Source organism: Sceloporus undulatus, unplaced genomic scaffold (assembly GCF_019175285.1).
Source record: "Sceloporus undulatus isolate JIND9_A2432 ecotype Alabama unplaced genomic scaffold, SceUnd_v1.1 scaffold_23, whole genome shotgun sequence".
NCBI lineage: Eukaryota > Metazoa > Chordata > Lepidosauria > Squamata > Phrynosomatidae > Sceloporus > Sceloporus undulatus.
In genome coordinates, this window is record NW_024802945.1 from 772,733 (window position 1) to 798,151 (window position 25,419).

Here is a 25,419-nt window from a genome sequence, read left to right on the forward strand (position 1 = left end):
GAGGTTTTGGTGCTTCTTTTGGATGCTCCTAGTATGAACTAAGCTCTTACTCTTTCGTCACTCTACTCAGAGAAAGAGAAGAGCTAAAATACACTGCTGATATTGACCTGTCGATAAGTCGACCCAGCTTTTTGGGGCCAATTTTTTTGACAACCATTTCTAGGCTTATAATGACAAGGAAAGAACAGGATCCAATCCTGCAATCCTATAGTTGGGTTCTATTGGATGGCAGAAGGGAGCCATCTCATGGCAATTCTGAAAACCCGTCTGTGAAAATCCCGATCATGCCTCAGCCGAAGGGACCCCTTCTCCTGCCAAACTAGGATGTGTCATGCCAAAATGGGCAGAAACATCAGAGGCAAGACTCAATGGCCATGGGGAGGAGGGAAATTAGCCCATAGCGTCTGCCAATGGGGTAGAACCGGGCTGGAATTTCAGTGGAAATCCCCTTGCTGGGGGTGGAGGTGAGTCAGGCGTTTGTGGGTTGCTTGGCAAGGGAGGAAACAATCGCAAAGCCAAATGCGCTGGATGGGGACAAAGCTTGAAGACAAAATGGAATCCTGACATCGGGATAGGAGTTGGTGGCTTGTAAAGCTCCTGCCTTTCAAATACTCTGGATCCAGCTGTAAATTTTTTACCAACTCATCTGGTCTCCATCGCAAGGAAACCATTGCTCAGACCCCTACTGACCCCTCTCTTGAAACAAAAATAGGAAAGCTTTCAAGGGCAAGGGTCGGCAACAGCAGCATGTATGTCTGTGTTCCCAGAAGGCGAGATCAGCTACCAAAAATTTAAATAGATGAAAAACACAAAAGCAGATGTGGCTGAAACTCTGTTCCTAGTCTTTGGCCGGAGGGTCTTCCAATTTTCCTGGCCTCCAAATCTTCTTTCTATAGGCCCACCCCAGTCAGATCTACCTTTCCCCACTTAATCATAAGCGAGCATAACCAGCCAATATTCTTTTGTGGATGTCTTTCGTTTTGGCTGCAAGCACATTTATAAACATTCCACGACATCAGAGTGACTCAGGCTGTAGCAGTAATGCGCAACGCTTTATGGCCAAAGAATGATTATGCCCACAAACAACATGCGACAATACACTGCAAGTTCTTGTCCCTTTCTCTTTGGTGGTCTTGAAGGAATGTACCTCCATGATCTTAAACAATTAACTACAGAACAGATCTTTGCTTGGTATCTGCTGGCCCCTGCTGGCCTTAGCTGGTCAAGATACGTAATGCCACAAGAAAGTAAATGGGAGGTTGAAGGGGAAGGGACCTAATTGCACCTTTGAGATGCATTTATTTCAGCATGAGCTTTTCTGGGTATCAGCCCATCTCTCAGACGCACTGATGGAGTCAATCTGACGATAGAGATCCTTCAGTTTGCTGGGACAAGGGAGCATTTTAAGCCCATTCTAGGTTATGTTCTCAGTTTCCATGGGGCAAGGACAGGCAGAGCAGACTCTAATGACACCCCTGTGCCCTGAAAGGGTAGACCAGAACAGCTCTGAGAGTCCTCTCCAATGCCCAGAGGGCTTTCTGAACTAACTGGATATGATAAAAGGCTTTGAAACATCTGTTCAAAACAAAGACACACCCATACTTTCAAAACAGAACAGTAAATGTTTAACTCTTGGCCCATCTATGGCCCATGATCTTCCTTCCCAAGGGTAAACAAGAAAACCACAAGAGTGTTTTCCCCACTCTCACCCATACCCTCTCTGCCTCTACTAATTTACTAAAGGCTGAAGACAAGTACATGGCCAGTCATTCAATATAAACATCTCACCTTACTCTACTCTTAATTCCAGAAATAAGAAGCTTGAACTTAAACTCACTTGATTCATTTTTTCCTAATGTATAGTATCGTTAACTAGCCTTGGTTAATTGGAAACAGGTGCAAGGCAATTGGAGAAACAGCCAGCTTCCAGTTGGAGCAGAGTTCCTTCTTGCTTTGAACAAAATCTTAGTGATGCAAAAAATGTATATAAAGATAATACAAAGATAAAAGATCATTTATTTTTAGCCTCCAACTGCTTAAACCTCATCTTATAATGAGAAACACAACCCACCACTGAGAAATAGAGGTGATTTTTTGGTTTTTTAGTTAAGAGAAACATCCCACCTAGATGCTAGCTTCATGCCTACACAGACAAACAAGTCAGACAACTCAATGGGAACTTGCAGGTGTAAGGACAAAATCAAATCTTAGGATTGAAAGGGTCCAAAGGTGAGTCACTGCAGATGAGAAGGTGAGACTTGTACTTCAGATCCACATTGTAATTGTCCAGTCCTGAAGGTATATGTTCCCTTTCTCAGTCACCTTCTTTTTAGCAACAGGAGAGCAGCTGGGAAGGGCTGTGCAGATATCTTGAAGTGCGGATGTCGCAGCTCAGATCTCAGCAGCACTTCAACTCAAACCTGCTTTTGCAACCCACATCTGGTTGACGCCCAATTTGGCAGGGGAAAAGTCACACAACAGGGCAGAAGTCAACCATGTGTCCTCTATCTCCACATTTGATTTGAGAGCCTTTACCTCTGTCTTGGGGCCAAGATCTCAGACACGTCTACTCTGCTTCCATAGAGTCAGCATCTTCTGGGTCCTCTCCATCGAAGTAGCGCTCCTCCTCATCTCGTGATACAATGTCCAGGTTATCAAAATCTGGATTCTCATCTACCTCACTGTGGAAAAGTGGAGAGGAGATGAAAGGGATATACATTACAGTATATGACTCTCCTTCTTTAGTGGTTTTTAAACAGAGGTTAGGGGTCTATCTTTCATGACTGTTTTAACTGAATAGTAGGGGGGATATACTAGATGGCCTCTGTGATCTTTTCCAACTCTAGGATCTTGCAGGTGGGTGGGTTCTGGAGCCTTTCCAGTTGTAAGAGAATCTGCATTCCCTATTTTTCTTCCCACAAGAATGGGAATGGATTCCTCACTGTTCATCTTCATTGTCCCCAATTCCCCATTTGTGGTTTTGAACAATGAGGAATTATCATTCAGAACAAATTCTAGCTTGTTGAAAAAGCCTGCACAATCTGATTTGCTTTAAGGAATGGATAGAAGTTTGCTTTAAATTGTGATTTCCGGTTCAAACCTCACAAGCCAAAAATTTAGCATGAGTGCTTCTCAGAGATGGAGATGAAAGAGATGATTTGTTTGGATTTGGGGAGGTTTGGGCCTGCAATGTGGAAATCCTGACTGAGCATTATAAGTGCATGCAGGCGCCAAATAGCCTTGGCAACCAAAGCCCCAACTCAATTTCTTCCCCACCTCACCTGTAGTCGAAGTCCCTGTCCTTGCCATCAAGGAAACGCTGGTACATACGGCTGGTGAACTCCTCCCGCAGAAATGCTTTCTCTCCTTGGTCAGGGACCCATTCATCCCCATTAGGGTCAGAGGCCCTGTCTACAGAATCACAACACAGAAGTCACTGAATGAGGGCAGATAGGCTGCCTTTTCTATTAACTCTTTTTCTTAACAGATATTGGGGTGCTGTGTGTGGTTCTCCCTCACACTGATGCTCGCAACAAGCATGTGACGTAAAGCTTGAAGACACCTGTTGAGCTTCAAAACTGAGCAGAAACTGGAAACCACAGACCTAATCTGCCAGTTACACCACAATGACATAATGAGTTTTAATATCTGGCACTGGGCACATGGGTCCTGAAATCCCTGTTAGCATCATGCCCAAACATGAACAGTTGTCTAGTGACAGTGAGAGGGTTAATTTGTGTGACTGACTTTGTGAGATACTTTATTACATAAGCCTAGGAGAGTCTGGGAAAAGATATGAAAGCTGAGAATAGATCGAGGAAGAAAATTTTCCTCTGTTACTAACCAGCTTGCACAGCTCTCATAGGTATGGGATGAGACATTGGGTCACACTTGCACACTTTGATTTCGTTTGTTTGCTTCTGGACAACACAGCCTTTGAGAGTCTATTTTCCAGAGGCCTCACCTTGGAAGGGTACACCACAACCTGAGACCCCATTTAGCTTGCCATGGGTTATGGGATTACTGGCCAGGGACAATTCTGGGTAGGATTGTTTCAGTCCTCATTTTCACCATTGGCTGTGAGGAGGTGCTGGGTAACATAAATTAAAAGGCTGGAAAGTTCTCAATAAAGCTTATGTTATAGCAGTAACATGTGTCTCGCACCAAATAATTGTGTAGTCCTTTATGTGGGAGGGTTGTAGTCCCTTCCAACTATAAGATTCTAAGTCTTGGGGACACCTGGAATTGCATCCTGTTTCAGAATAGATCACCCAACTTCCCCTATAAAGTCATGGATCCAAGAGAAGAGACTCCTAATCTTTCTGCCATCACCCCAACCATTCCTCTCTCGGCTAACCTTCCTTGTCCTCATCGTCCGTATCTTCCTCTTCTTCTTCCTCCTCACATGCCTCTTCTTGTTCCTGTTGAATCTGCAGACGCCGCTGGATGACCTGCTCCTGATAGGAGTCCAGGAGGACACCTGAGAGAGAGCAGGAAGCCTCCAGCTTGCTGCTGCCCAGTGCCTGCATCTCTTCATCACTCAGGTACTGCCCAATGTACTGTTCATAAAGGAGTGGATCCCGAGAACGCATCTGTTCATCGCTAAAGTATTCCCCACCTGAAAAGAGCAGAGAGAGATGGTCAGAACTCAGAAAAACAAGGCAAAAGGCTACCAAAATGTAGGGTATTTGGCTGTAGGAAGCGAGAAAGCCTGTTCAATTGGTGACCAAAGCAGAGAAATATCAATGCTAACACACATGGGCAAATGTCTATCCATATTTGATTAAGGACAGAGGAACGCTGAAGATTATTTGTTCATTGAGTTTCTGTTTATTGGACACCATCGTTCCCACGCAAACAGGAGTTGTGACATCCATCTTCCCCTAGCTAGCCTGTCCCTGAGCTTTCAATCCTGCAAAAACCTAGACTAGCCTTCCTCAGCCCAACCTAGTCCTTTCAAGATACGTTCGGATTGCAACTCCCATCCTCTCGACCCTGCCACCCTGTAAGGCTCATGGCAATGAGGAAGCTGTAGCCAATGACTGCCTCCTTTGTAGTTCATTCTCTTTTGGTCGCACTTGTAAGCTTGCTAACTAGGGAGTGAGTTCCATGGAATATGGTGGGCCATCCTGAACAAAAGCATGGAGGAATGCATTGTTTTATCATTAAGTTACCCCTTCCTTAAACAGAAGGAAGCTATCATCTACTGGTGTATATAGTTCCAGATTCCCAGTCCCCTCCTAGGACAGAGAATGCAGCCCGAGACGTCAGCCTCCATACCTCTAATAAGCTGCTGTAGAGCTGCATAGCGCTTGTTCCGCACCCGAGTACGTCGCGTTTTGCCCAGGCCAGCCCTGCGCACTTCAGCGCAGTAGAAATCAGCCTCGTAACTGCCAGAGAGATGGTGGAAGCAAGGCAAGTGTTCTTCATGCAAAGCTGTTCGGAAGCGCTCCAGGAACACCAAGGGCTTGGCATGGTACAGCTCCCGTAAGATGGCCAACTTCTGCGTGGGCGTGAAATCTGGTTCATCTTTTTGTTGGCTCCGGACAGCCAGGCGGCTGTTGGCCACGGCACGGAACATGGCTAGGAGAGCGGGGTCATCCTCCTCAGTTGATTCAGAAGACAGTGATTTGCAGCCAACAGACTCTTCCTTTATACTACCCCAGTGGGCATGTTGAGCACTGGAGGTCTCCTCCTCAGTGAGGCTGCCATCTTGGACAACCATATGTCCTGATATCCCATTACCCACCTGAGATGGTTTGTTGGCCCCACTCTTGTTTTTAGAAGCTAGGGCTTCAGTCCTTAGCTTAAGGGATCCATTTGTGGACATGCGCTGGTCAATGGGAAGATCTGAACTTGGATTCTCTAAGAGTTCTCCCCAACAATGTGGTGTTTTAGATCCTCCATTCCCACTCGTGTGACATTGATGTGGATCAGAGCCTACCAACATTTCTTCTTCACACTGAGGCTGATGAAATGGAGAACTGTTAGTGGTCCCCAAGTCTGATATAACAGATGTATTTCCATCCATATGGGACATCTGCAAAGACCCATCCGGATCTCCACCGCTGTTTGGAGAGCAGTCTTTGGTAGCTGGGATTTCCATTGTCTCTTCTGCTGAGTTTACAGTCTCCGTTTTGTCCAGAAGACATCTCCCCTGCCTCTCTGCGGCAGGAGGTTGATCCAATTTCCCTTGTTCTACGTTCTTCAGGGAGTTAACACCTAGAAAGACAGGAAAATTCCTAATACTGTTATTTAGATAACTATCATGTGTCATCAAGGGCTAGAATCAGAGCCATGTTAATCTGGAACATTAGTAAAGGTCCCTCTGCCCCACAGATCTTTGATTTGAACAACCTCCACAACAGGCAGAAAACTCTTATTATTTAACATATAATGTTTATTGCAGTTTCATTATAATATTCATATTTCATAATTGTTAACATTAATCACATTATCTCCCCCCTACAGCCCTTCATTAAACTGTCGTTAAATCTAATTTTCACGTCCGGTATCATAATTTCTCTTGTACATATTTTTCTTTCATGAAGTGTCTTATAAAGCATTTACAACTTGTTTCCATTCATTGTATTAACTCCCAATCTTCATTCCAGTGTTTAAATGCACGTTCCTTTATCAGGGCTGTAAGCCTGTCCATCTCTTAACAATGCTTGACATGCAACAAACAAACCTTTCCAACCCTGCAGGGTTTGTGTTTTAAGTTTAATTAATTAATTAATTAATTATAATAATAATAATAATAACAACAACAACAGACTTCTACCATATTAAAACAACTCTTGCCTAAGCATTTTAAATGATGAATTTTAGATGTGGGTTGTTTTAATACAGTATATAGGTCACTATTATTATTATTCATGTTTATTAAACTTAAAACACAAACCTGTCCTGGACATTAAAACATGCATACAGTACAGAGCATCACTACATGTTAAAACAAATAGATTTGGTTCTACTCAGTGGTGGCTTTTGTCAGTTCCTTCCTCTGAAATATATCCTACAGCACGTTGGCGGTCTCCCCTCCAAGTGCTAACCTGGGCTGGCCCTGTTTAGTTTCCATGATCAGACAAGACCTTGGTGCCTTGAGGGTATTCCACCTTAGAAACGTTGCACACTAGCCTTTTTCTCCTCCTGGGGATAAATAACAAGGGATAGCCAGGCAAGTAATGGTGGTTCCCAAAGAGAGGGTGGGGGACCCATTTGGATGTAACACTCATTGCCTCCAGCCAAAAGGGGGAAACGGAGGCAGAAGGGGGGCACTCACCGGGGGCCGGGGGCTGGAGAGGGCCTTCCCTTCCTGCTTCCATCCCGCTTGGGTCTGCGTGAGCGGACTCCAACAGGATCAAGGAACTTCCGGTTCTTGTGGTGCACCAGGAAAAGAGGTCCCTCCACTCCTGGAGTCCTGGTGCCAAGGCATATTGGTTCCGGAAAGATATTACAGTATTATGCACACTGCAGAAAGAACCTACATTCCCCAGGATTCCATAGCATTGAGTCATGGCCCTTCAGGCAGCCTCAAACCGGATTACTTCTGCAGTGTGGATGCAGTAAAGGAGGCAGATCGATTCATCACGATCACGGGGTCGTTTCTTTTAAAGCAGTGGTCCCCAAACTGTGCCCTTTAATAAGAGATTTTGGACTTCAGCTCCCAGAAGCCCCAGCCATGTTGGCCAAGAGTCTGGGATTCTGGGAGCTGGAGTCCAAAGTCCCTTAAAGAGCAGTTTGGGGACCACTGCTTTAGAGGAAGGCAGCCCCTTTGTAAGGGAAGAGGATGCAGATTGAGATGGAGAAAAGTGACCAGTGGGGTCCCACAGGGCTCTGTCCTGGGCCCAGTGCTATTCAACATCTTTATCAATGACCTGGATGACAGAATTGGAAGCATACTTATCAAATCTGCAGATGATACCAAATTAGGGGGAATAGCTAATACCCCAGAGGACAGGATAAAGATTCAAAATGACCTGAATAGACTAGAAAGCTGGGCCAAAGCTAACAAAATGAAATTCAACACGGAGAAATGTAAGGTATTGCACTTAGGGTGGAAAAATAAAATGCACAGATATAGGATGGGTGACACCTGGCTGAATGAAACTACGTGTGAAAGGGATCTAGGAGTCCAAGTAGACCACAAGTTGAACATGAGTGAACAGTGTGATGCGGCAGCTAAAAAGGCCAATGCTATTTTAGGCTGCATCAATAGAAGTATAGTGTCTAGATCAAGAGAAGTAATAGTGCCACTATATTCTGCTCTGGTCAGGCCCCACCTGGAATATTGTGTCCAGTTCTGGGCGCCACAATTCAGAAAGGACATTGAGAAACTGGAGCGTGTCCAAAGGAGGGCGACAAAAATGGTGAAAGGTCTGGAAACCATGCCCTATGAGGAACGACTTAGGGAGCTGGGGATGTTTAGCCTGGAGAAAAGAAGGTTAAGAGGTGATATGATCACCCTGTTTAAATATTTGAAGGGATGCCATATTGAGGAGGGAGCAAGCTTGTTTTCTGCTGCTCCAGAGAACAGGACCCGGAACAATGGATGCAAGCTGCAGGAAAAGAGATTCCACCTGAACATTAGGAGGAACTTCCTGACAGTTAGGGCTGTTCGACAATGGAATGCACTCCCTCGGAGGGTGATAGAGTCTCCTTCCTTGGAGGTCTTTAAACAGAGGCTGGATGGCCATCTGTCAGGGATGCTTTGATTTGGATTTCCTGCATGGCAGGGGGTTGGACTGGATGGCCCTAGTGGTCTCTTCCAACTCTATGATTCTATGAAAGCAGTCTAGAACTGAAGGGTCCCAATAAGAAATGTTTTCCTATTTCTTATTGTTTTAAGGCACTGTTTTTAATTGTCTTAATATAGGATTAATTGTATATTTTACAATGTGAAGTCGAAGGCTTTCATGGCCAGCATCCAGTTTTTTGTGGGTTTTTCAGACTACGTGGCCATGTTCTAGAAGAGTCAATTCCTGACATTTCGCCAGCATCTGAGAAATATTTTTACACTTTCATAGAACTTTTGTAGCATTCCTAACCTGTATTGTTTAAAATGTTCCTAGCCACCCCAAGTCCCATTATTGGGAGAAAGAGGGCATATCAACAGGGTGACCAGATGTCCCATTTTTCCAGGTTACCCATTAGTGTAGTAGTCATTCCACTGTGCTTTAAAGGTTCATACCTTCTATTTCTGCAGGAGACCTGAAGTAAGGATAAATGTTTCCTGGGCCTGTTAAGTACTGCCCAGGTTGTGAGGACAACTACTGAATTGTAAGCTGGCTCTATATTGGAGACATTTCTTGGGACTGGCACCCTAGCTATGTTCAGTGCTGTCCTCAAAAGATGTTCAACCAAGAGTTCAGTCCCAGGCAAAAACGTTGGTTATCAAGGTGTTTTAACAGGTTATCGTTTTTAGGCTGTTTTCATGAGATCTGCTGTTTGTAACTGATTTTCTCTGCAAAACCCTTATCACTGATATAACAAAGGATGCTACAAAAATGTTTTAAGATAAACACTGCTGCTGGAGGATACAAAACATACAGGTGAAAAAGATACTTCCGTTGAAACTTCACTGCAAGTGACTGATAGGGTTTCTAGGTCTTTCTCTAGAAAGGTAAGGTTTGTGAGTGGGATGTATCATCCCGAGCAGACAGCTGGTACACCTTCTGCATCATCAATTTTATTTCCAACAAACAGAACAATTGACTGGGTAAAGGCCTGTTTACCCAAACAGGCCTTTTGAAGAGAGAAAGGATTGCCTCAGAGAGGATCTGGCAATACTGGGGCTGAAATCCTACACATGTGCATAGCTCTGTATGTTGTGTTTCATGTTCTCCATTGCCCAGAAGCTCTCAAGATCTAGAAGATGCTCCTGGGACGGAGTAGGCAGGTAATTCAGAACAAAGTAAAACAATCTCAGCTTAGTTGTGCATGTGTGAGGCTGCAACCACCTTTTTCTTCTCCCAGAAACCTAGAGCAGCTGGATCTTCATGGTCTGAATTGCCTCTCCCTTCCCTTCCTACTGGAAAGGAGAATCAGCTCCTTCTGGGTTTTGGCAGCTGCTGGGCATAGGTAGCTTTTGGATGGATGGCAAAGACAAATAAATAGCCTTGTGCCCTGTCCAGAAAGGAATGTACCCACATGGCAGTCTCTGGTAGGAAGGTAGCTTGTGTATGCATTTGTTTTTAAAGCTGCAATGAAAATGTGAGGATTTGAAAAAGAGGAAGAACAGACAAGACAAATGGTTTAAAGTTCAATATTCACTCTTTTTTCCCCCTCCAAATACAAAAAGCTGTTACAATTCAACTCAACACAAAGCATGTGCAAAGTTACAGAAACTTAGACATTGTATAAAAAGTTACACAGTTAAGATTATTTTTCCCCCTCATTCATTTTCTCTTCTCCTGTATTGAGCAAAAAGGAATGGTTACCTCGATGAAAATATTAACAGTTGCTGACCCACGATAAAAAGTTACAGAAAAATCTTTTAAAAAATAAAACCCACCATAATTACCATAAGATAGCCATCTCTTTCTCCCTCCCGCTTTTAATAGTTATTTGCAGAAAAGACAGATAAAAACAACTCAAAGACAGGTGACAACAAACCGCAGGAAGAGTTTCCAAAATGTCTGGAGTTTATGATCACTAGCGGAACTGTGCAAGAGGGTGGTGTTAAAATCCTAAGAGGGGCTCCAAGGCTGCCTCCCCCAACTACTGCAGGAAGTCTGATACTAGGATGAAATCTTAGGCTAAAAAGTACAAAGATGTGAGGTTAAACATTGCAGATCCTGTCAGAATCAGAGAAATTTAAAAAGGAGGGAAAACAAACCTCTTTGACAAGGAGAGACAAGAAATCATGTAACTTCCTCATGAGGTATGATACAAAGGGAAAGAAACATGCCTCTATCTGTACAGGTAAAAATGCAGCCACCCTCAAGAACTACAGAGAGGAAAGAAGGGCAGAGAGACTACTTCCCTCCTGGATTTCCCGAGACTCAAAATGCCCACCTGTCAAGTTAAAAACTTGCCAGTGGTGGCAGAACAAGTTGCTCTTTCCAAGAATGACACGGAGCCATCACTGAGCGCTAGAGCCTCCTTGTGAGGTGCCTGTGTAGCTCCCATAGTCATAGCTGCCATAGTAGGGGGGCCACTGACTCTGGTTTTGGTAGTATTGGTTCCACTGCTGGGTGTACTGTGGAGAAAAGGAATGCACTTGTTATGATATTTAAAAGTGTCAGTGGAAACCCTCCGACCCAAAACACCCATCTGTATTTCCACCCATCATTTAGAATAATGCCAAGATGGGGGAGAGGGGGTCACTGCAATTCTCAAATTGCAGGCAGTTCATTTTAATTCCATTCATGCTCTGGGTTCCTTACATATTTAAAGTAGAACCATAAGCAAAATAATAACACCATCCCCTTTTCATAGTAGACAGCCAGAATACTAAGTCCAGCTGAATAGCAAAAATGCAGCAACTCCCCCTTCAAAGCCATTGGGCTTCTTTTCACCTACCTGTTGGTACTGGTTGTAACTGGGCTGATTGTAGGTCGGCGGTGGTGTGGCTGGGACCGGGGCAGGGGCCGGTGGTGGTGGTGGAGGGGGCTGGCTGTAGCTTTGGCTATATCCACTCCCATAGTTGTAGCTAGGAGATGCATAACCACCTTGGTTGTAGCTGGGTGGAGGATTAGGGTTGTAGGGCTGGCTGTAGCTTTGCTGTGGAGAACACATGAATTATTTTAGAGACTGATTTTACTTGCGTTTGCAGACACAGAGAAGCTTTAAGACGGAGGGCGCATGCGATGTGGCCCATAGGCCATATATATCAAGCCCCAAACCCTGTTTTGCATCCTCCCAACATCTATTTTAAAATAATTTTTCAGGTGAAACATCACACATGACTTGCCCCAAATTGCCATAAAACCATTCAAAGCCAAAGCAGTTTGGGTTAGTTTTCACCCCACAACCCCCTAACTTGCATAGAACAAGGACCGTTTGCAATAAATAGCACAAGCAGGACAAAAGGGAGACAGGAGAAGAGCAGCCAGTTCTAATTCTAGGCAATATGAACTGCTCCCTCTTCCACCGCCCTGAACAAAATTTCTGCATTATCCAAAGTGCCCCTACCTGTGGCCCTGGATTGTAAGTACTGGGAGGAGCATTTGTGGGAGGTGCAGGAGGGGCGGGAGCCATGTTGCTGCTGTTGCTTTTATAGGTGTTCTGGTTGCGTGCTGGACTGTAGCTGCTCTGCTGTTGGTTGTTCCGGTTATAATTGCCCCGGTTGTTGTTGTTGTTGTCTCGGTTTCCACCTCCCCAGCGATTCTGGTTGTAGCCACCGCGGTTGAAGGCTGACAGAAGATCACACAAGCAGAGATGTCAAACTAATGCCAAATGTGTTTCACATCAGTATCTTTCAAGGTTTTTTTTAATGTATTCTTTGAATGTATATTATTTTGGTTCTGACTGAATATTAGATGGTTAGTGTAAAACAAATAATTAAGATTTTTTTAAAGAAAAAAACAAGCAAGCAAAACCTGAACAAAAATTAGGGTCTCCCATTTTCAGGAGCTACTTTTCCTGGATATACATTATTACTGCTGTGAGCCTTCTACAGAAACAGAACCAGTTCATTCAGTTCTCTTTCAGTTTGTGATGCTGAGACACATTTGTCCAAACATTACCTTTGATACACTGCCATTAGTCCAGATATCGCCAAAAACCCCTTAGTTCTTTCTTTCACCCAAACTATGAAGGTCAAATTTTCTAGGCTTGGATCAAGCCGTGATCTTGTTCCAAACCAGTTGGCTAGCATTTCCTAGTTCAGGTGGTCACTACGAGAACGAGGACAAAAGGCTCCTAGTCACACCATGACTAATTAAGCTGAGATAGGATCATTGAAACATGACCACAGATTTTGTGATGAAATTGAAAAACCAAAACCAGAGTTTCTACTTCTAGTCTACATTGTGTAGTCTCACCATGGGCATAGTGGTATTATACTAATACCAGTGTTGCAATGGAACAACCTTACCTCCTCCTCCACCGCCAGGTCCTCCACCGCCGCCACCACCGCCTGGTCCTCCTCCTCCTCCACCTCCTCTGTATCCTCCAGTGCTGGGGCCTCCTCCACCACCTCCTCGATTCTGAAAGCCGCCACGGTTGCCAACTGGTGGGCCTCTGTTATCAAAGCGTTGAAAGCTGCCACCGCCGCCACCTCCACCACCACCTCGTCCACGGAAGCCGCCACCTCCGCCGCCACCCCGATTGTCAAAGCGCTTTTCTGGGGGTGGGCCAGCCTTCTTGCCTTCATCATTGTATTGTCTCACCAGCTTCTCTGCTTCATCCCGTTGCAACTCAATGTAGACGACCGAGTTGAGGAAGTCGCCTGCTTCTGGCAGTGTAAAGTTGGCTGGCATGTGAGAAGAAAAAAAACATCAGTTGGTAGGGAAGAGGAAGCAAAAATAGTGGGGAACAAAGAGGGGGGGGGCTTTTCTTCCAGGGCTCCAGGAAAATATGCAAGAGAACAGGAGGAAAAAGTAATGAGTGGGAAGAACAAGGAGAGAGATAAAGAGGCATCTTGAGTAACAAACATTAGTACATGTGAGAGGTTCTTTCTTTCCTTTTAGCCACATGCTGCTGGCTGGGGGTGGGTGGGATTCAGTGCCTCAGGCTGAAATAGATTTATCAGTTTGTGTTGCAGTACCACCTGATGCTTCCCAGATGTGTTGAACTACAACCCCTATTATACTACAGGGATTATGGGGGATGTAATTCAAAACATGTTGAAGGCACCAGATTGTGGAAGCCTTTGCTATAAGCATGAGAGAACTGGAAGAGATGCATGTCATGCCAGCCCAGACTTCCAGTCCTAAACCCACAGTAGACAATGTTTTCCCATCCAACCTGCTCTCATTAATCTAACTTGCCAAAAACTGGGGAAAGAGTAATCAGTGCTGTACATTAGAGAGCAGTAAGTTCAATACTAGACAGCCAGGTTCAGACCCTATACCTAGCTAAAAAGCTTCCTGATCCAGAGCTGTCAGCCTAACCTACATCATAGGGCTGTTTGCAAAGGCAATGTACATATTTTAATACCAGTTGTCTAGCAGAGAACACTATTAAATTTCTAAAACCCAACAATAACAAAAAGATATTTCAGACTCCTAGTACTGTACTAAAGAGCGGCTTTTTAGGTCTTGGGGTAATCAAGCTGTTAAGACCTTCCTATTCCTGAAAGATTCACACAGAGACTTCCAGTGAGATTTTGCCTCCCTCTGCCTCCAGGTCAGGAAGCATGGCTCACTGGCAAGGTGTATGTTGCAACCAAAGTGTTCTCTCTGGAAAAGAGCATTAAGCCTTCCCTTTTCTCCCAAGGCTGTGATACTATGCATCATCTTTATTCCCAAGTACATCCTACTGAATTTAGCAGTCCTTATGTCAAGCAAACTGCTAGGTGGCAGGCTCCTCATCCCTCTATCGTTGACTCTAAGACTTCTTTAGCAGCAGCTGTGGGGTGGGCTGAGCTTTTGTGACTAACACAACTGATATAGGATGCCCAATATTTCTCCTGCTGTGGTAAACACAGCTTGCAAGAGGTGTGGGTGGCTTATTTATGTCAACTTTGGGTGGGTAGAGAAGAGGATGTGATAACTATGGGACAGAGGAGGTGAAAGGAAGACAAAAGGAAGAACTACAAAGACTAAAGGATTGGTCTCAATTCAGTCCTCAAACTATACACACAGTAACACTGGGTTTTCCCCTTATCACTTGTGTTGTGTGTGTGTTTGGTTTTTTTCTAGGATCCTACCTTTCATTTCTAACACTGCGTGATCGGGCACATCCTTCCCCTCCTCATCAGTGCGCTTTACTGTTCGATCTTTTAAGTCCTCGTCCGTGGGACAAATTACAATAGCCTTGCGTTGGAAACCTTCAAAAGGACGCATTTTTCGTCTCTGGGCAGATCCATAAACATTTGTCTAGCAATGGCGACAAAGAAGAGGCAAAAAACTGGTTGTTATTTGTCAAGTCTGCGTTTCTTCCTAAATGGAGCAATGGACCCCCAAACCAGGGTAAGAGATTGACTCCCTGCGCACCCAAAGATATAGAAGGATATTTGGAGAGCGGGGGCTGTTTGTACACCCAATTTGGGAGCTATCACCTGACAACTAACCTACCTTTAAGGCATTTCTCACCACTTTTACAGGATAAAAACAGCAACACACACAGTAATTTGCAGCTTTTGCAATTCAAATGAAACCCTTCCTGGGATGCCAGACTAAGGAAACAGAGTCAGCTTTGTGCAAAAAGAGGGTGATTTACATTTTGAGGGAGAAACAGCTTTAGATAAATACAAGGAAAGTGTTCACAATTCATCTACTTTGATGTGTTTTTTGAAGGCACTCATCCAAGCTGATGTATTAATGAGGTCTAGAAAGCTGATTTAAGAGAACACTGGTCTCAATTCAATGGCCAGAACCCTCTTTTGTCAATGAAGAAAAGGAAAACTGCCTCCTGGATTGGGCCAACAGTCCATCTGTTTCTGCATTGTTTCCAAGATGCGAGATGCCTCCAAGAAATTGACATGTAAGATGTGAAAACCAACAAGCCTCCCACTCACTCCAGAATCCAGTGCTCAGGTGGCTACCTATTACAGCCTCCATTTAGTTACAACTACAGATCTACTTTCATGAACAGGGCAAGAGAATGAGACCTCACTGTCTTCTGCCTTAGTGATTGCTCCAGCTGAAAGGAGTAAATAATTTTGCTCACTCAAGCCAATTTTAATAGCATTTTATGTATCTTCTGGCTACTAAAAGACCATATGGAGCATTACATGTATGAAATTGGGACATCTTTGCCTCTAATTGTTACCTATACTGAGGCCTGAGTAGATCTCAACAGGCAAGAGGGGTGATGACCAGAAGAATTATTCAAGCAAACCAAAATGAAGGTTTAAAGAAGAAATCACACTGGTGATGTTAGCAAGAAACAAAATGCGTGAGAACCAGATACACCTAGACAAAAGTTTGTGTGTTTATTCTAAAACTTCAAACAGATTAAAAGAAACTTTTATTTTGATTTGCTTTAACGCCAAAGTTCTTTTTGCAGTCAAGCAAAAACCCAGCCTGAGATATTTTTGGAAATTGCAGCTCTCCACATAATTTTACTTTTTCAGCACATCACAGGAGCCTTTTTATGAAGCCTGGCCTCTCCACTGGTAACTTTCTGCTGAAGCATTTAGATAACATTCTTCTCAAATTCCTTCCACTGTAAATGTACAGGGGAAATTAAAGCTTCCCAATGCAAAATTCTGTTTTGCTATATAGTTCATCTAGTCATGCCAGTTTTCTAGACTGTCATCACATTAATGTGTACCCTACATGCTTCGATGGGGACTCAACCAATATTTTAAAATCCAGATGTCTGTGAAAAGGTACTAAGCAACCAGTCATCTACCTGTGTTACTTACTGTTTCTAAGACGATCTCCTGAAGATATGCCTGGTTCTTCTGTACTTACCTCAACATATATTCAGATGCATGAAACCTTACACCTAAGTGCTGAGTTGATACAGCTTGGTATCTATTTTACAAGACAACCTGCCATCTGGTTTTAAACTAGAATACTAACTAGAATATATTTTAGAGGCCTGGTGGTGGGCTCTGGAAGTTCATGGCTTGCTGCCTGGCTACTGAAACTTCAAAAGAAATCAGAAAAACTTCCAAGGCAGGAAGAGCTCAGTACCTGATCCAGAATGTAGTTACGTTTCTTCCGTGCTGCAATCTGAATCAGGCGGTTCAGGCACTGCGTCGCTTGCTGGATGAGAACGTCCCAGCGGCCAGCGTAGTTGCGTTGGCGGCGAAGCCCCATTACCTGGGAAAATAAATAACATTTATTTCATTTATATGCCACTTTTCTCCTGGAAAGGGACTCAAGGCGGCACACAGATAAAAACAGTTTAGAACTTTATAATAAAAAACTGAAAAGCAATTAAAGTTATTTCAATAAAACAATGTAAAATTCCATACGATGTATGGAACTTAAAAAGATACATACCCCCAACCCCTCAATATAAAAGCCTCCTTGACAAAGATTATATATTAGTGGGAAGAAAGTGAATGCTTCCTGCAGCTTGGCTGATGTTAAGTGCAACATTTGAGTGTTTTGCCAATAATATTTCAGTGTCGCAGCAGAAGGAAAAGCAAAGGAACTGTAAATAGGCATGGGATTTTTGAGTTCTTGGATGCAAGGTCTCCCAGTAGTTATGGGTAACAATACTTAACATTTAGTGAGCACATTTCAAATGCTTTCAAGATCTGCTTATGCTTCCTGTATAAACCTTACAGCAGTCCCACAGAAAGGAAAGGTAAGATGGGAAAATCCAGTTAATTTAATTTATATCCCAACTTGCTCTCAAAAAAAGTACCAAAGATATAATCCTTGTCTACACTTACAATCTGTCAGCAATACCAACACTGTAGGTATAGGGAAGACAATGTCCTGTGAACATGGATTGGTTGAGGGAGAAAAATTCTCACATAAAGAGGTAAGAGGCAGACATGAAAAGAAAATACAAAGGATGAGCCAGGACAAAGGCTGAATTGTCTTGGTCTTGTGCTAACACCAAAGATATGTCTTACCCTCATTTTGTCCATGATGGCATTTGTTCCCAGAATATTGTATTTCTTGAGTGGATTGGCTGCAGCATGCTTAATGGCCCATGTGGTCTTCCCAGCAGCAGGTAATCCCACCATCATCAAGATCTGAAAGACATGACAGTCAGCTGAGCGTGTGGTGTATGCATTTTAATCACTCAAAATAGCAGACATGAGCCAATACCTCAAATTTACAAATAAAGGGATAAATATAGTTACTGGTTTAACTCAACTGATTGCAAAGCTCTCAAACTCTCGCACCCATACAAAGTTCTGCCAGAGGTGGAAAGCTAAGGCTACAGCCACTCCAGTCCGGGAGGAACAGGGAACAGAGACTCTTAAACAAAACAACCTTATAAATCTAAACTCAATAAAAACTCAAGCAAGATGACTGTTGCCAGTACAGATCATTACTTCTAATTTTGTTTTATAAACCAACACATGGAGACTTAGAACCTACTATCTCAGATTTATCACCTCTAAAGTTCTTTTCAGCTGGCTAAGGAAACTACCTTAGTGCCCTACAAAAATTAGGCACATACATAAATGTGATCAGTCTCCTGGAATGAGCACTACAGACCTCCTAGCATGTGCCATTTCCATGCAAGAGAGCCTGTCTTTTAGACACCTGACCAGCCAACGCCTCCCTTCCTGGAGCACTTACTTCACATTCTGTTTTGCTCTTTGGTCCGATTGTCCCCCGAACACGCTCGGAAAGTGGAAGATGCTGGATGAAGGTGAACCCCGGTGGGACTGGAAAGAAAGCATCCTCCCTCTGGCCAAAGTTGAACTCAATGGCACAGTTCTTCACCAGGACGTGAGGAAAGAGTGCCTTGCCCCCCAAGACGTCCTTCCGCAGCCGGTATGCTACCCCCAGCCATTTCCCATTCTTCATGAAGGACATCTCAATCTCATCGCCACACTCAAAGTCCTAAGAACATGGAGAGAGTCATTTAGCTAAGGCTAAATACAGTGAGGACACACATTACAACGGTGGAGCAAGTGCCTGAAGATTTGGTGTTTTCCCTGAGACACCATGCAAACAATACTGTCCTCAGTATCACCCTAAAACCAGTACTCTGTTCATGCACAAGTTGTTTACAAAAACAAACGCAACTTGCAAAATACTACATGTCCGACTCACCAAAAGGCATGTGATTATGTCATTCTCAGTAAAGGTTTCACCATAATTTTCAAACTTGCAGTTGGTAGATTTCTTCCCAGTGCCTCCATAGCCGTAGGAAAAAGCCTCTTCACCTAATGGGGCAAACAAACCAGTGACATGAGGTATCAGTAATAGAAAGTGCATTTTATTGCCTGAAGCTGATATGCTAACTATAAGCCTGACTGGACTTATACACCCCTGTATTTTTTTCAGCAATACCAGTTGCCTGTCCATTTCTCTACCAAATTCAGAGTGCTGATTTGAATTTTTAAACCTATAAAGAATTGTCTCCATTCACACTTACCAAGGCATTTTTCAGGATGCCATCCAATGAATTATGGTAAATGATTACTTGAGATAGGGACTTTTCAGTGATGTTGTTCTGTTGTGGAATGGCCTTGCCCAAAGAGGCTCACCTGGTGCCTACATTATGGGCTTCCTGGTGCCAGATGTATTATTGGTGTTTGGCATTTTAATTTTCTCTCCTCCTCTGTTGTTTATTATTGACATAGTAAAGCACGGCTACTTTGTTGCTTTTTAAGATCTACATTGTTTGTAGAGTTTTTATCTATTTATAGCCAAAGAGTGCTGTTAACTTCAATGTATCCAAATCCTGTAACAAAGAGGATTTGGTACCATTTGGACCAGTAATAGGAATTCTTCCATTATTAAGGATTATCTTTGCACTGGACATGATCCTGCTCATCCTGTTTTCAGAAGTCGGATTCTAAAAGATTTCTTGTTTTCAGAAGTAACATGTTGCTTCTAGATACAATTTGACTCAACTGAACTTCAGGCACCATCTCAGATCTTCCTCCCTGTTATGGAGGTGTAGTAGAAATGCTCTTCTAAGGCTGCATCCACACGGCAGAAATACTGCAGTTTGACACTGCTTTAACTGCCATGGCTCAATGCTATGGAATTTGGAGATTTGTAGTTTGGTGAGATGTTTAGCTTTCACTGTCAGAGCTCTGGTGCCACAACATACTACAAATCCCAAAAAATCCACTGCCCTAAGGCATGGCAGTTAAAATGTTGTCAACCTGGATTATTTCTGCAATGTGGATGCAGCTTAAGAGGGCACTGGCCATCTGTGAATTTTACTCTTCTTAAAAACAATGTTTCAAATTCCACTCTCGGACTGATCACAGGGACTCTTCCAATTAGTGTAAACAATTGACTGTAGCTGGCTATTAGTACTTAAAAGTGAAGAACTATGCCTAGACCCATCAGCTGCAGTCTCTCATACCTAACTGAGTGCTGCATGTGTCCAGTGACCAGCCAATACGCACGACATGAGGATCAGGTTCCGTGGGAGGAAGATGCTTGACAGAGATCTCTTCATTGATCTGGGGACAAAAGAGAGGCATCTAGTCAGGAGAGATCTTGTAACCAGAATGAGTTCCACTACTGTTGTTGTTATTTTATGTATTTATATATTGCCTTCTACTCCCAAAAACAGGAACTTAAGGAAGGAGGGACTATGAAACAGTCTTTAGCAAAGGCAGCTTTAAAAGATTGCTCAGAAAATGCTTACTTACTGAATGAGGTTTTGAATTACTTCAAAGTCTTAGGATAATAATTTTATTAAAAAGCCCAAGGCTTCACCACAGAATTAATGCCAGCTAACTAAAAAGTCTAACTGGCACTGAACAAACTTTAGCTATCATAATAGCAAAATAAAAATATACGGTATCTATTTTCAGAAAAAGCAAGTCATTATGTAATGTTTAACTTAATTCTTTGGCACTTGCCTTCTTTAATGCTAATTTGTGTATAAAATTTAATTTAAAAGTGTAGCAGGAAATCGTAAAAGAATTAAAAACAACGAGGGCCCTATGCAGTTAACACAAACATCTCACCAGTGGCTACATTATATGTATGTAACATTTCACACTAACACCCCTTACATTTCTGCTGGTTTTTCCATGGCACGCTCTCTTACCTTCATTTCGTAGCAGATCCTCCCACGGCGTACCCCATATGTGGCTCGTGCACCTGACCAGAGATAAGCAAACCCTTCTATGGTCAGAGGGTAGCCACTGTATCGGTCACGGGCAACTTTGAAATGTAGGTCACAATTATCTGAAAGGGAAATGCAATGGGGGGGGGTGTCAAAGAAAGGTGGAAGAGCTTTTCAGCTATACAAACTCAAGAATCATAGAGTATGGGACGAAAAAGTATGTAAATGAGATCAGTTCTTTGAGGCAAACTGTTTGGAAGAACTATGTTTCTGTAACCCTGCAATTCCTCCCTTCTCTCCTTTCACTTGTTGCTACTGCTGTGGTTAGTCACTTGCCAAGCATTCCTTTGGCCCTACTACCACCCTTCTAACACATCATAGCAGCTGGATCTTTGAAGAAAATTGAAACCAAGATGAGAGAGGCTGTGACATATTATGTCTTTCTACAATACAAGTTAAGAGGTCTGATACAACTGAGGGATCCCCACAACTCACACGTATCAATGGCCACCAGAGTGTCATCGAAATCATCTTCGTCATCTTCAGCAGGTGGCTGAGGAGATCGGCCCCTAGAAAAAGAGAGAACATTGTAGAATCCATAAATCCACTGAGATTAAAATATGGGCTGAAGGGCAAGCACATAAGTTCACAAAGAATTGGGATCAGGAAATGCATGGAAGACAGTATGCTACTGGAAACCATCTCTAGCTAAATTCTTCAGGCTGATTTCTCTTGTTAATACTGTTGATAAGTAAAGGTCTACAGGGAAGTAACCAGAATCAAATTACATGGAAGTGTCATTATTTTTAGTTAAATAAAAATACCTCTATTGTAGAATTTACAGCTAAGGTATCAATCAAGAAACAGCCATATTAGAACCCTAATGTTCACTATACTGTACACTGAAACCTTTCTGAATTACTAAAATCCAGAGGTTAAAAAGGTATTTCTGAGACTGCAAAATGGCACAACGTATCTGCTTCTCACGGGGTTTAAGATTCCCCTGCCAAGGCTTTACTTCTAAACCTGGGTCCTCCCCATAATCTCTGGAGAAAGAGCAACACGCTACAGCTAACACAGCCCCCAAAGACTTGCCTAAACGCACCTCTTATCTTCTCTATGTTCATAATAGCCTCGTCCCCGTGACTCCTCAAATGGCCTCTTCCGGCCTTGTTGCTGCTGCTGCTGCTGCTGCCAGGACTGAGATGAATCTGAGGTGCCATAACTGGAAGGTGGTGCATTATAACTTGAAGCAGGAGCATTGTAGCCGGACGTGGAACTATTGTAGTTAGGAGTGTTGTAGTTAGGAGAGGGCCCAGTATAGCCAGGGGGAGGAGCATTGTAACCTGAGGACGGCATGTTGTAGCCAGGCATGGATTCCTCTTGTTTAAATTCTGTCTTCATTTCTGCAACCAAGCATAACAGATCACATTTAAACAAACAAGACGTCTCAATATGGAAGGCACAAATTAAAACAACACCTGCAGTTCATTACTAGAAGGTAGGAACCACTGTCTTAATCCCTACAGGAATCCTATTTAAGTCTTGATTTCCCAGGTGGCCTAGCTCTAGCACAACAATCATGTAAGATACTGCAGAAGAGAGCGTTAGCTCATCTGTTTGCAAGGAGCCTGATATCACTGGGACCTAGAGCCAGAATGAAAATGACGGACGATCTGCATCTGGGTGGTCCTCCAAAAATTGCTAGAATGCAACTCCTATAATCAGCAGAGTCAGTGCTAAGGGATACTGAGAGTTGCCATAGGACAACATTTAGAGGCCACACTTTGCCCAATTCCTGCCCTAAACAAATTACCAGTTCCTGGCATTTTCTCCCTATTATAAATCCCATCATTCCACAACCACAGCATGACACAGAACCTGAGACATGGGCAGACTGCAAATGGAGACTGCTTCTCCCATTGAATTCTACAGGAACAAATAAAAAGGTCTGAATCTAGAGCACAACCGGGAAGGGAGCAAACATCTGCCCTCATTGTAACAGTAGGATTAGGTCCAAGCCTAAATCTACTACAAAGAGTAGGCAGCGCTTTGCCTCCTCCCACTTAAACAAGTACATCCACTCTTACTAGGTGGCTTAGGCTACATTGAAAGACACATCAAAGGACCAATGTATGGCTCTTTATCGAGATGCTACATGGTGTCTGAACAACAGACAGGCCTTCTGTGCATGACCTGTTCAACCCAAGGTTGTGTACTTCACCAGTAATAGAACAAATGTGGCTGAGTACCCTTTAGCCCCGCAATCCAAAAAAATGCTACAAACAAATAAAAAGGTCTATTCCCGCAACCCCTCCAAAATGATATAAACAAATAAAAAGGTCTATCAGTAGCGCTATCCAAAACTTTTGTATCAAATCAATAGCTAACCACACACTGTTCAGTTGGTGAGTGAAGGCCAGGCATTTTCAAGATGTTCAACCGTACCTGAATGCAAGCCAGAATGATCTTGGTCTATAGGTGCCCTTTCATACACAGATTCCTCCTGTTTGATGTTGCAATGTTCAAAAGACTGGTATCCTTGCATGTCCTGGTGACTGTTGTCCTGGATGCCATCTTGAAACAAGAAATACAAGAACACAGTTCAGTGCCACTATTCTATCCCAAACCCCATTTTGAAGGGGACAGTGCATGCTTTTGAATTTCCTCACTGCCAATGGCAGATTCCGATAACCAAGAGACAAGCATTCAGGCCTAGCAAGGCTACCAAAGCTCTGTAAGAGGGCTGGGGGTTAGTTAATATCTTCAGCAGAAATAAGTGGGTGGTTATTTTTTCCTGGTGCGTGATAAAAAGTAGGGAGGTGGATGTTTGAAAGAAAGTCACCATACATCACAATGTCCAGAGGAAAAGATCTGCCTTAACATTCCTCCTCACATGCTATGATTGATTCTCCCCATCAATCCCAGTGATGTTTGGAAATAAGACACCTGAGGAAAAGCGTTATCACTTGGTTATTCCAAATATGTGAGCTTGGCCTAAGAAATGCAGGAGAAGAGAAAATGCTCCACGTCTTTCACACTATACAAAATAAGGCCCAAAACACACTGCAGAAATAACCCAGTCTGGGACTACGTTAACAGCCCTGGCTCAGTGCTAGGGAATCTTGGGAATGGTAGTTTATTGTGACAAAGAAGGCTACATGTCTCACAGAACTACAGTTCCCAGGATTCCCAAGCATTGAGTTAGGGCAGTTTAAGTGGATCTCAAATTGGATTATCTCTGCAGTATGTTTTGGACTTTCGATACTTTCATCAGGAATTGCTTTTCACTACTCAAACCTTGTACTGAGTCCTGAGCCTCCTTGGTGCTGTCCTACTGCCCTAGAAAAATCAACCAGCCTCATCTTTAAAGCACTACTTGGAGCAGGGCCAGGCTAGCAAAGGAAAATGATGTCCCATCCTTTGGGCGAAGGATGTACTGCCATGCGTCTTGTGTTTGAATGAAAAGCCTCGGTGAAGAGACGTTAAGACGTTATCCTTGGCCACAGTTACAGTACCTTAGCCACAAGTACACACACCATTTAATACACGACAAAAACGGCGCCACAGAGTTTACAACCAGACTTCCCTAGCGCTGAGCCAGGGCAGTTAAAGCAGTCTCATACTGGATTATCTCTGGAGTTTGTTTTGCCATCCCAGCATAGCGTTATTGCTTTGAGCGTTGGACTCTGGAGACCAGGATTTGAATCCTGAGCATGTAAACCCACTGGGTAAACCTCAGGCAAAAGTCACGCTCTCTCAGCCTCAGAGGGAAGTCAATGCGGCAAACCTCCGCTCTGAATAAATCTTGCCACAAAAACCGCATTGCAGGGCTGCCATAAGTTGGAAACAACTTGAAGGGACACAACAAGAACAGGAGCAGCAGCGGTCTGGGGCTGATGGGAGTTGCAACCCAATACCACATTGATAATAATAATAATAATAAGAAGAAGAAGCTAATAATAAAAGCCCATAAGGGAGGAATCACGGGACATACTCAAATGACGGTACTTGCTCATAGGACAACCCCGCTTGCCCATAGGGAAACATTGGAGAATACACATGCCCATAGGGCATTATAGGTGAATTACTTGTCCATAGGGAAGCACTGGAAAATGCTTGTCCATAGGGAAACATAGGGGAATACTTGCCCATAGGGAATCATTAGAGAACAGGAAAACATAGGGGGATACTTACTTATAAGGAAACATTGGGGAATACTTGTCCATAGAGAAACATTGACGAATATGTGCCCATAGGGCAACATTGGGGAATACCTGTCCATAGGGAAACACATTGGCGGATACTTGCCCATAGGGAATCATTGGAGAACAGGGGAATAGTTGCCCGTAGGAAAGTATAGGAGAACACTTGCCCATAAGGAAACACTGGGGAATAGGGAAACATAAGGGAGTTGTTGCTCATATGGTGGAAAAACAGGGGGACGCTTGCCCATAGGGAAACACAGGCGAATACTTGTCCATAGAGAATCATTGGGGAATACTTGTCCATAGAGAATCATTGGGGAATACTTGGCCATAGAGAATCATTGGGGAATACTTGGCCATAGAGAATCATTGGGGAATACTTGTCCATAGAGAATCATTGGGGAATACTTGGCCATAG

The 25,419-nt window shown here is 43.4% G+C and overlaps 2 protein-coding genes across 5 annotated transcripts in view; both read right to left on the reverse strand.

Annotated features, from left to right (window-relative positions):
* Positions 1-1,025: 1,025 nt before the first annotated feature.
* LOC121917547 (coiled-coil domain-containing protein 97-like) lies at positions 1,026-7,384 on the reverse strand. Of its 4 annotated transcripts, none has more exons than XM_042443597.1 (5): positions 7,286-7,384; positions 5,281-6,222; positions 4,358-4,618; positions 3,282-3,411; positions 1,026-2,681 (listed from the first exon to the last, which is right to left on the reverse strand). In XM_042443597.1, the coding sequence occupies exons 1-5, from the start codon at positions 7,326-7,328 to the stop codon at positions 2,567-2,569; spliced, it is 1,491 nt and encodes a 496-aa protein (XP_042299531.1). In that variant the 5' UTR covers positions 7,329-7,384; the 3' UTR covers positions 1,026-2,566. The 4 variants fall into 4 exon arrangements, with proteins under 4 accessions (XP_042299531.1, XP_042299535.1, XP_042299533.1 ...); XM_042443601.1 differs by having other exon boundaries at positions 7,293-7,363; XM_042443599.1 differs by lacking the exon at positions 7,286-7,384 and adding an exon at positions 7,056-7,203.
* Positions 7,385-10,253: 2,869 nt separating this feature from the next.
* LOC121917548 (heterogeneous nuclear ribonucleoprotein U-like protein 1) overlaps positions 10,254-25,419 on the reverse strand; it is a 15,691-nt gene continuing 525 nt past the window's right edge. The window contains exons 2-15 of the mRNA XM_042443602.1: positions 23,242-23,370; positions 21,899-22,199; positions 21,289-21,362; positions 20,776-20,915; positions 20,080-20,179; positions 18,810-18,922; positions 18,330-18,596; positions 17,651-17,773; positions 16,755-16,883; positions 14,819-14,987; positions 13,043-13,420; positions 12,139-12,359; positions 11,527-11,727; positions 10,254-11,203 (exon numbers count right to left, since the gene is read on the reverse strand). Coding sequence (XP_042299536.1) covers positions 11,087-11,203; positions 11,527-11,727; positions 12,139-12,359; positions 13,043-13,420; positions 14,819-14,987; positions 16,755-16,883; positions 17,651-17,773; positions 18,330-18,596; positions 18,810-18,922; positions 20,080-20,179; positions 20,776-20,915; positions 21,289-21,362; positions 21,899-22,199; positions 23,242-23,370 — 2,462 coding nt within the window. The 3' untranslated portion in view covers positions 10,254-11,086. The remainder of the gene's footprint in view (positions 11,204-11,526; positions 11,728-12,138; positions 12,360-13,042; positions 13,421-14,818; positions 14,988-16,754; positions 16,884-17,650; positions 17,774-18,329; positions 18,597-18,809; positions 18,923-20,079; positions 20,180-20,775; positions 20,916-21,288; positions 21,363-21,898; positions 22,200-23,241; positions 23,371-25,419) is intronic.

Excerpts from the sequence above, each read along its gene's own strand:
- LOC121917547 (XM_042443597.1), bottom strand. The coding sequence starts at position 7,328 with ATGGAAGCAGGAAGGGAAGGCCCTCTCCAGCCCCCGGCCCCCG. Across the intron at positions 4,619-5,280 it reads TCTACAGCAGCTTATTAGAG|GTGGGGAATACTTTAGCGAT; the intron begins GTATGGAGGCTG and ends TGCTCTTTTCAG. Across the intron at positions 3,412-4,357 it reads GGACGATGAGGACAAGGAAG|ACAGGGCCTCTGACCCTAAT; the intron begins GTTAGCCGAGAG and ends GTGATTCTGTAG.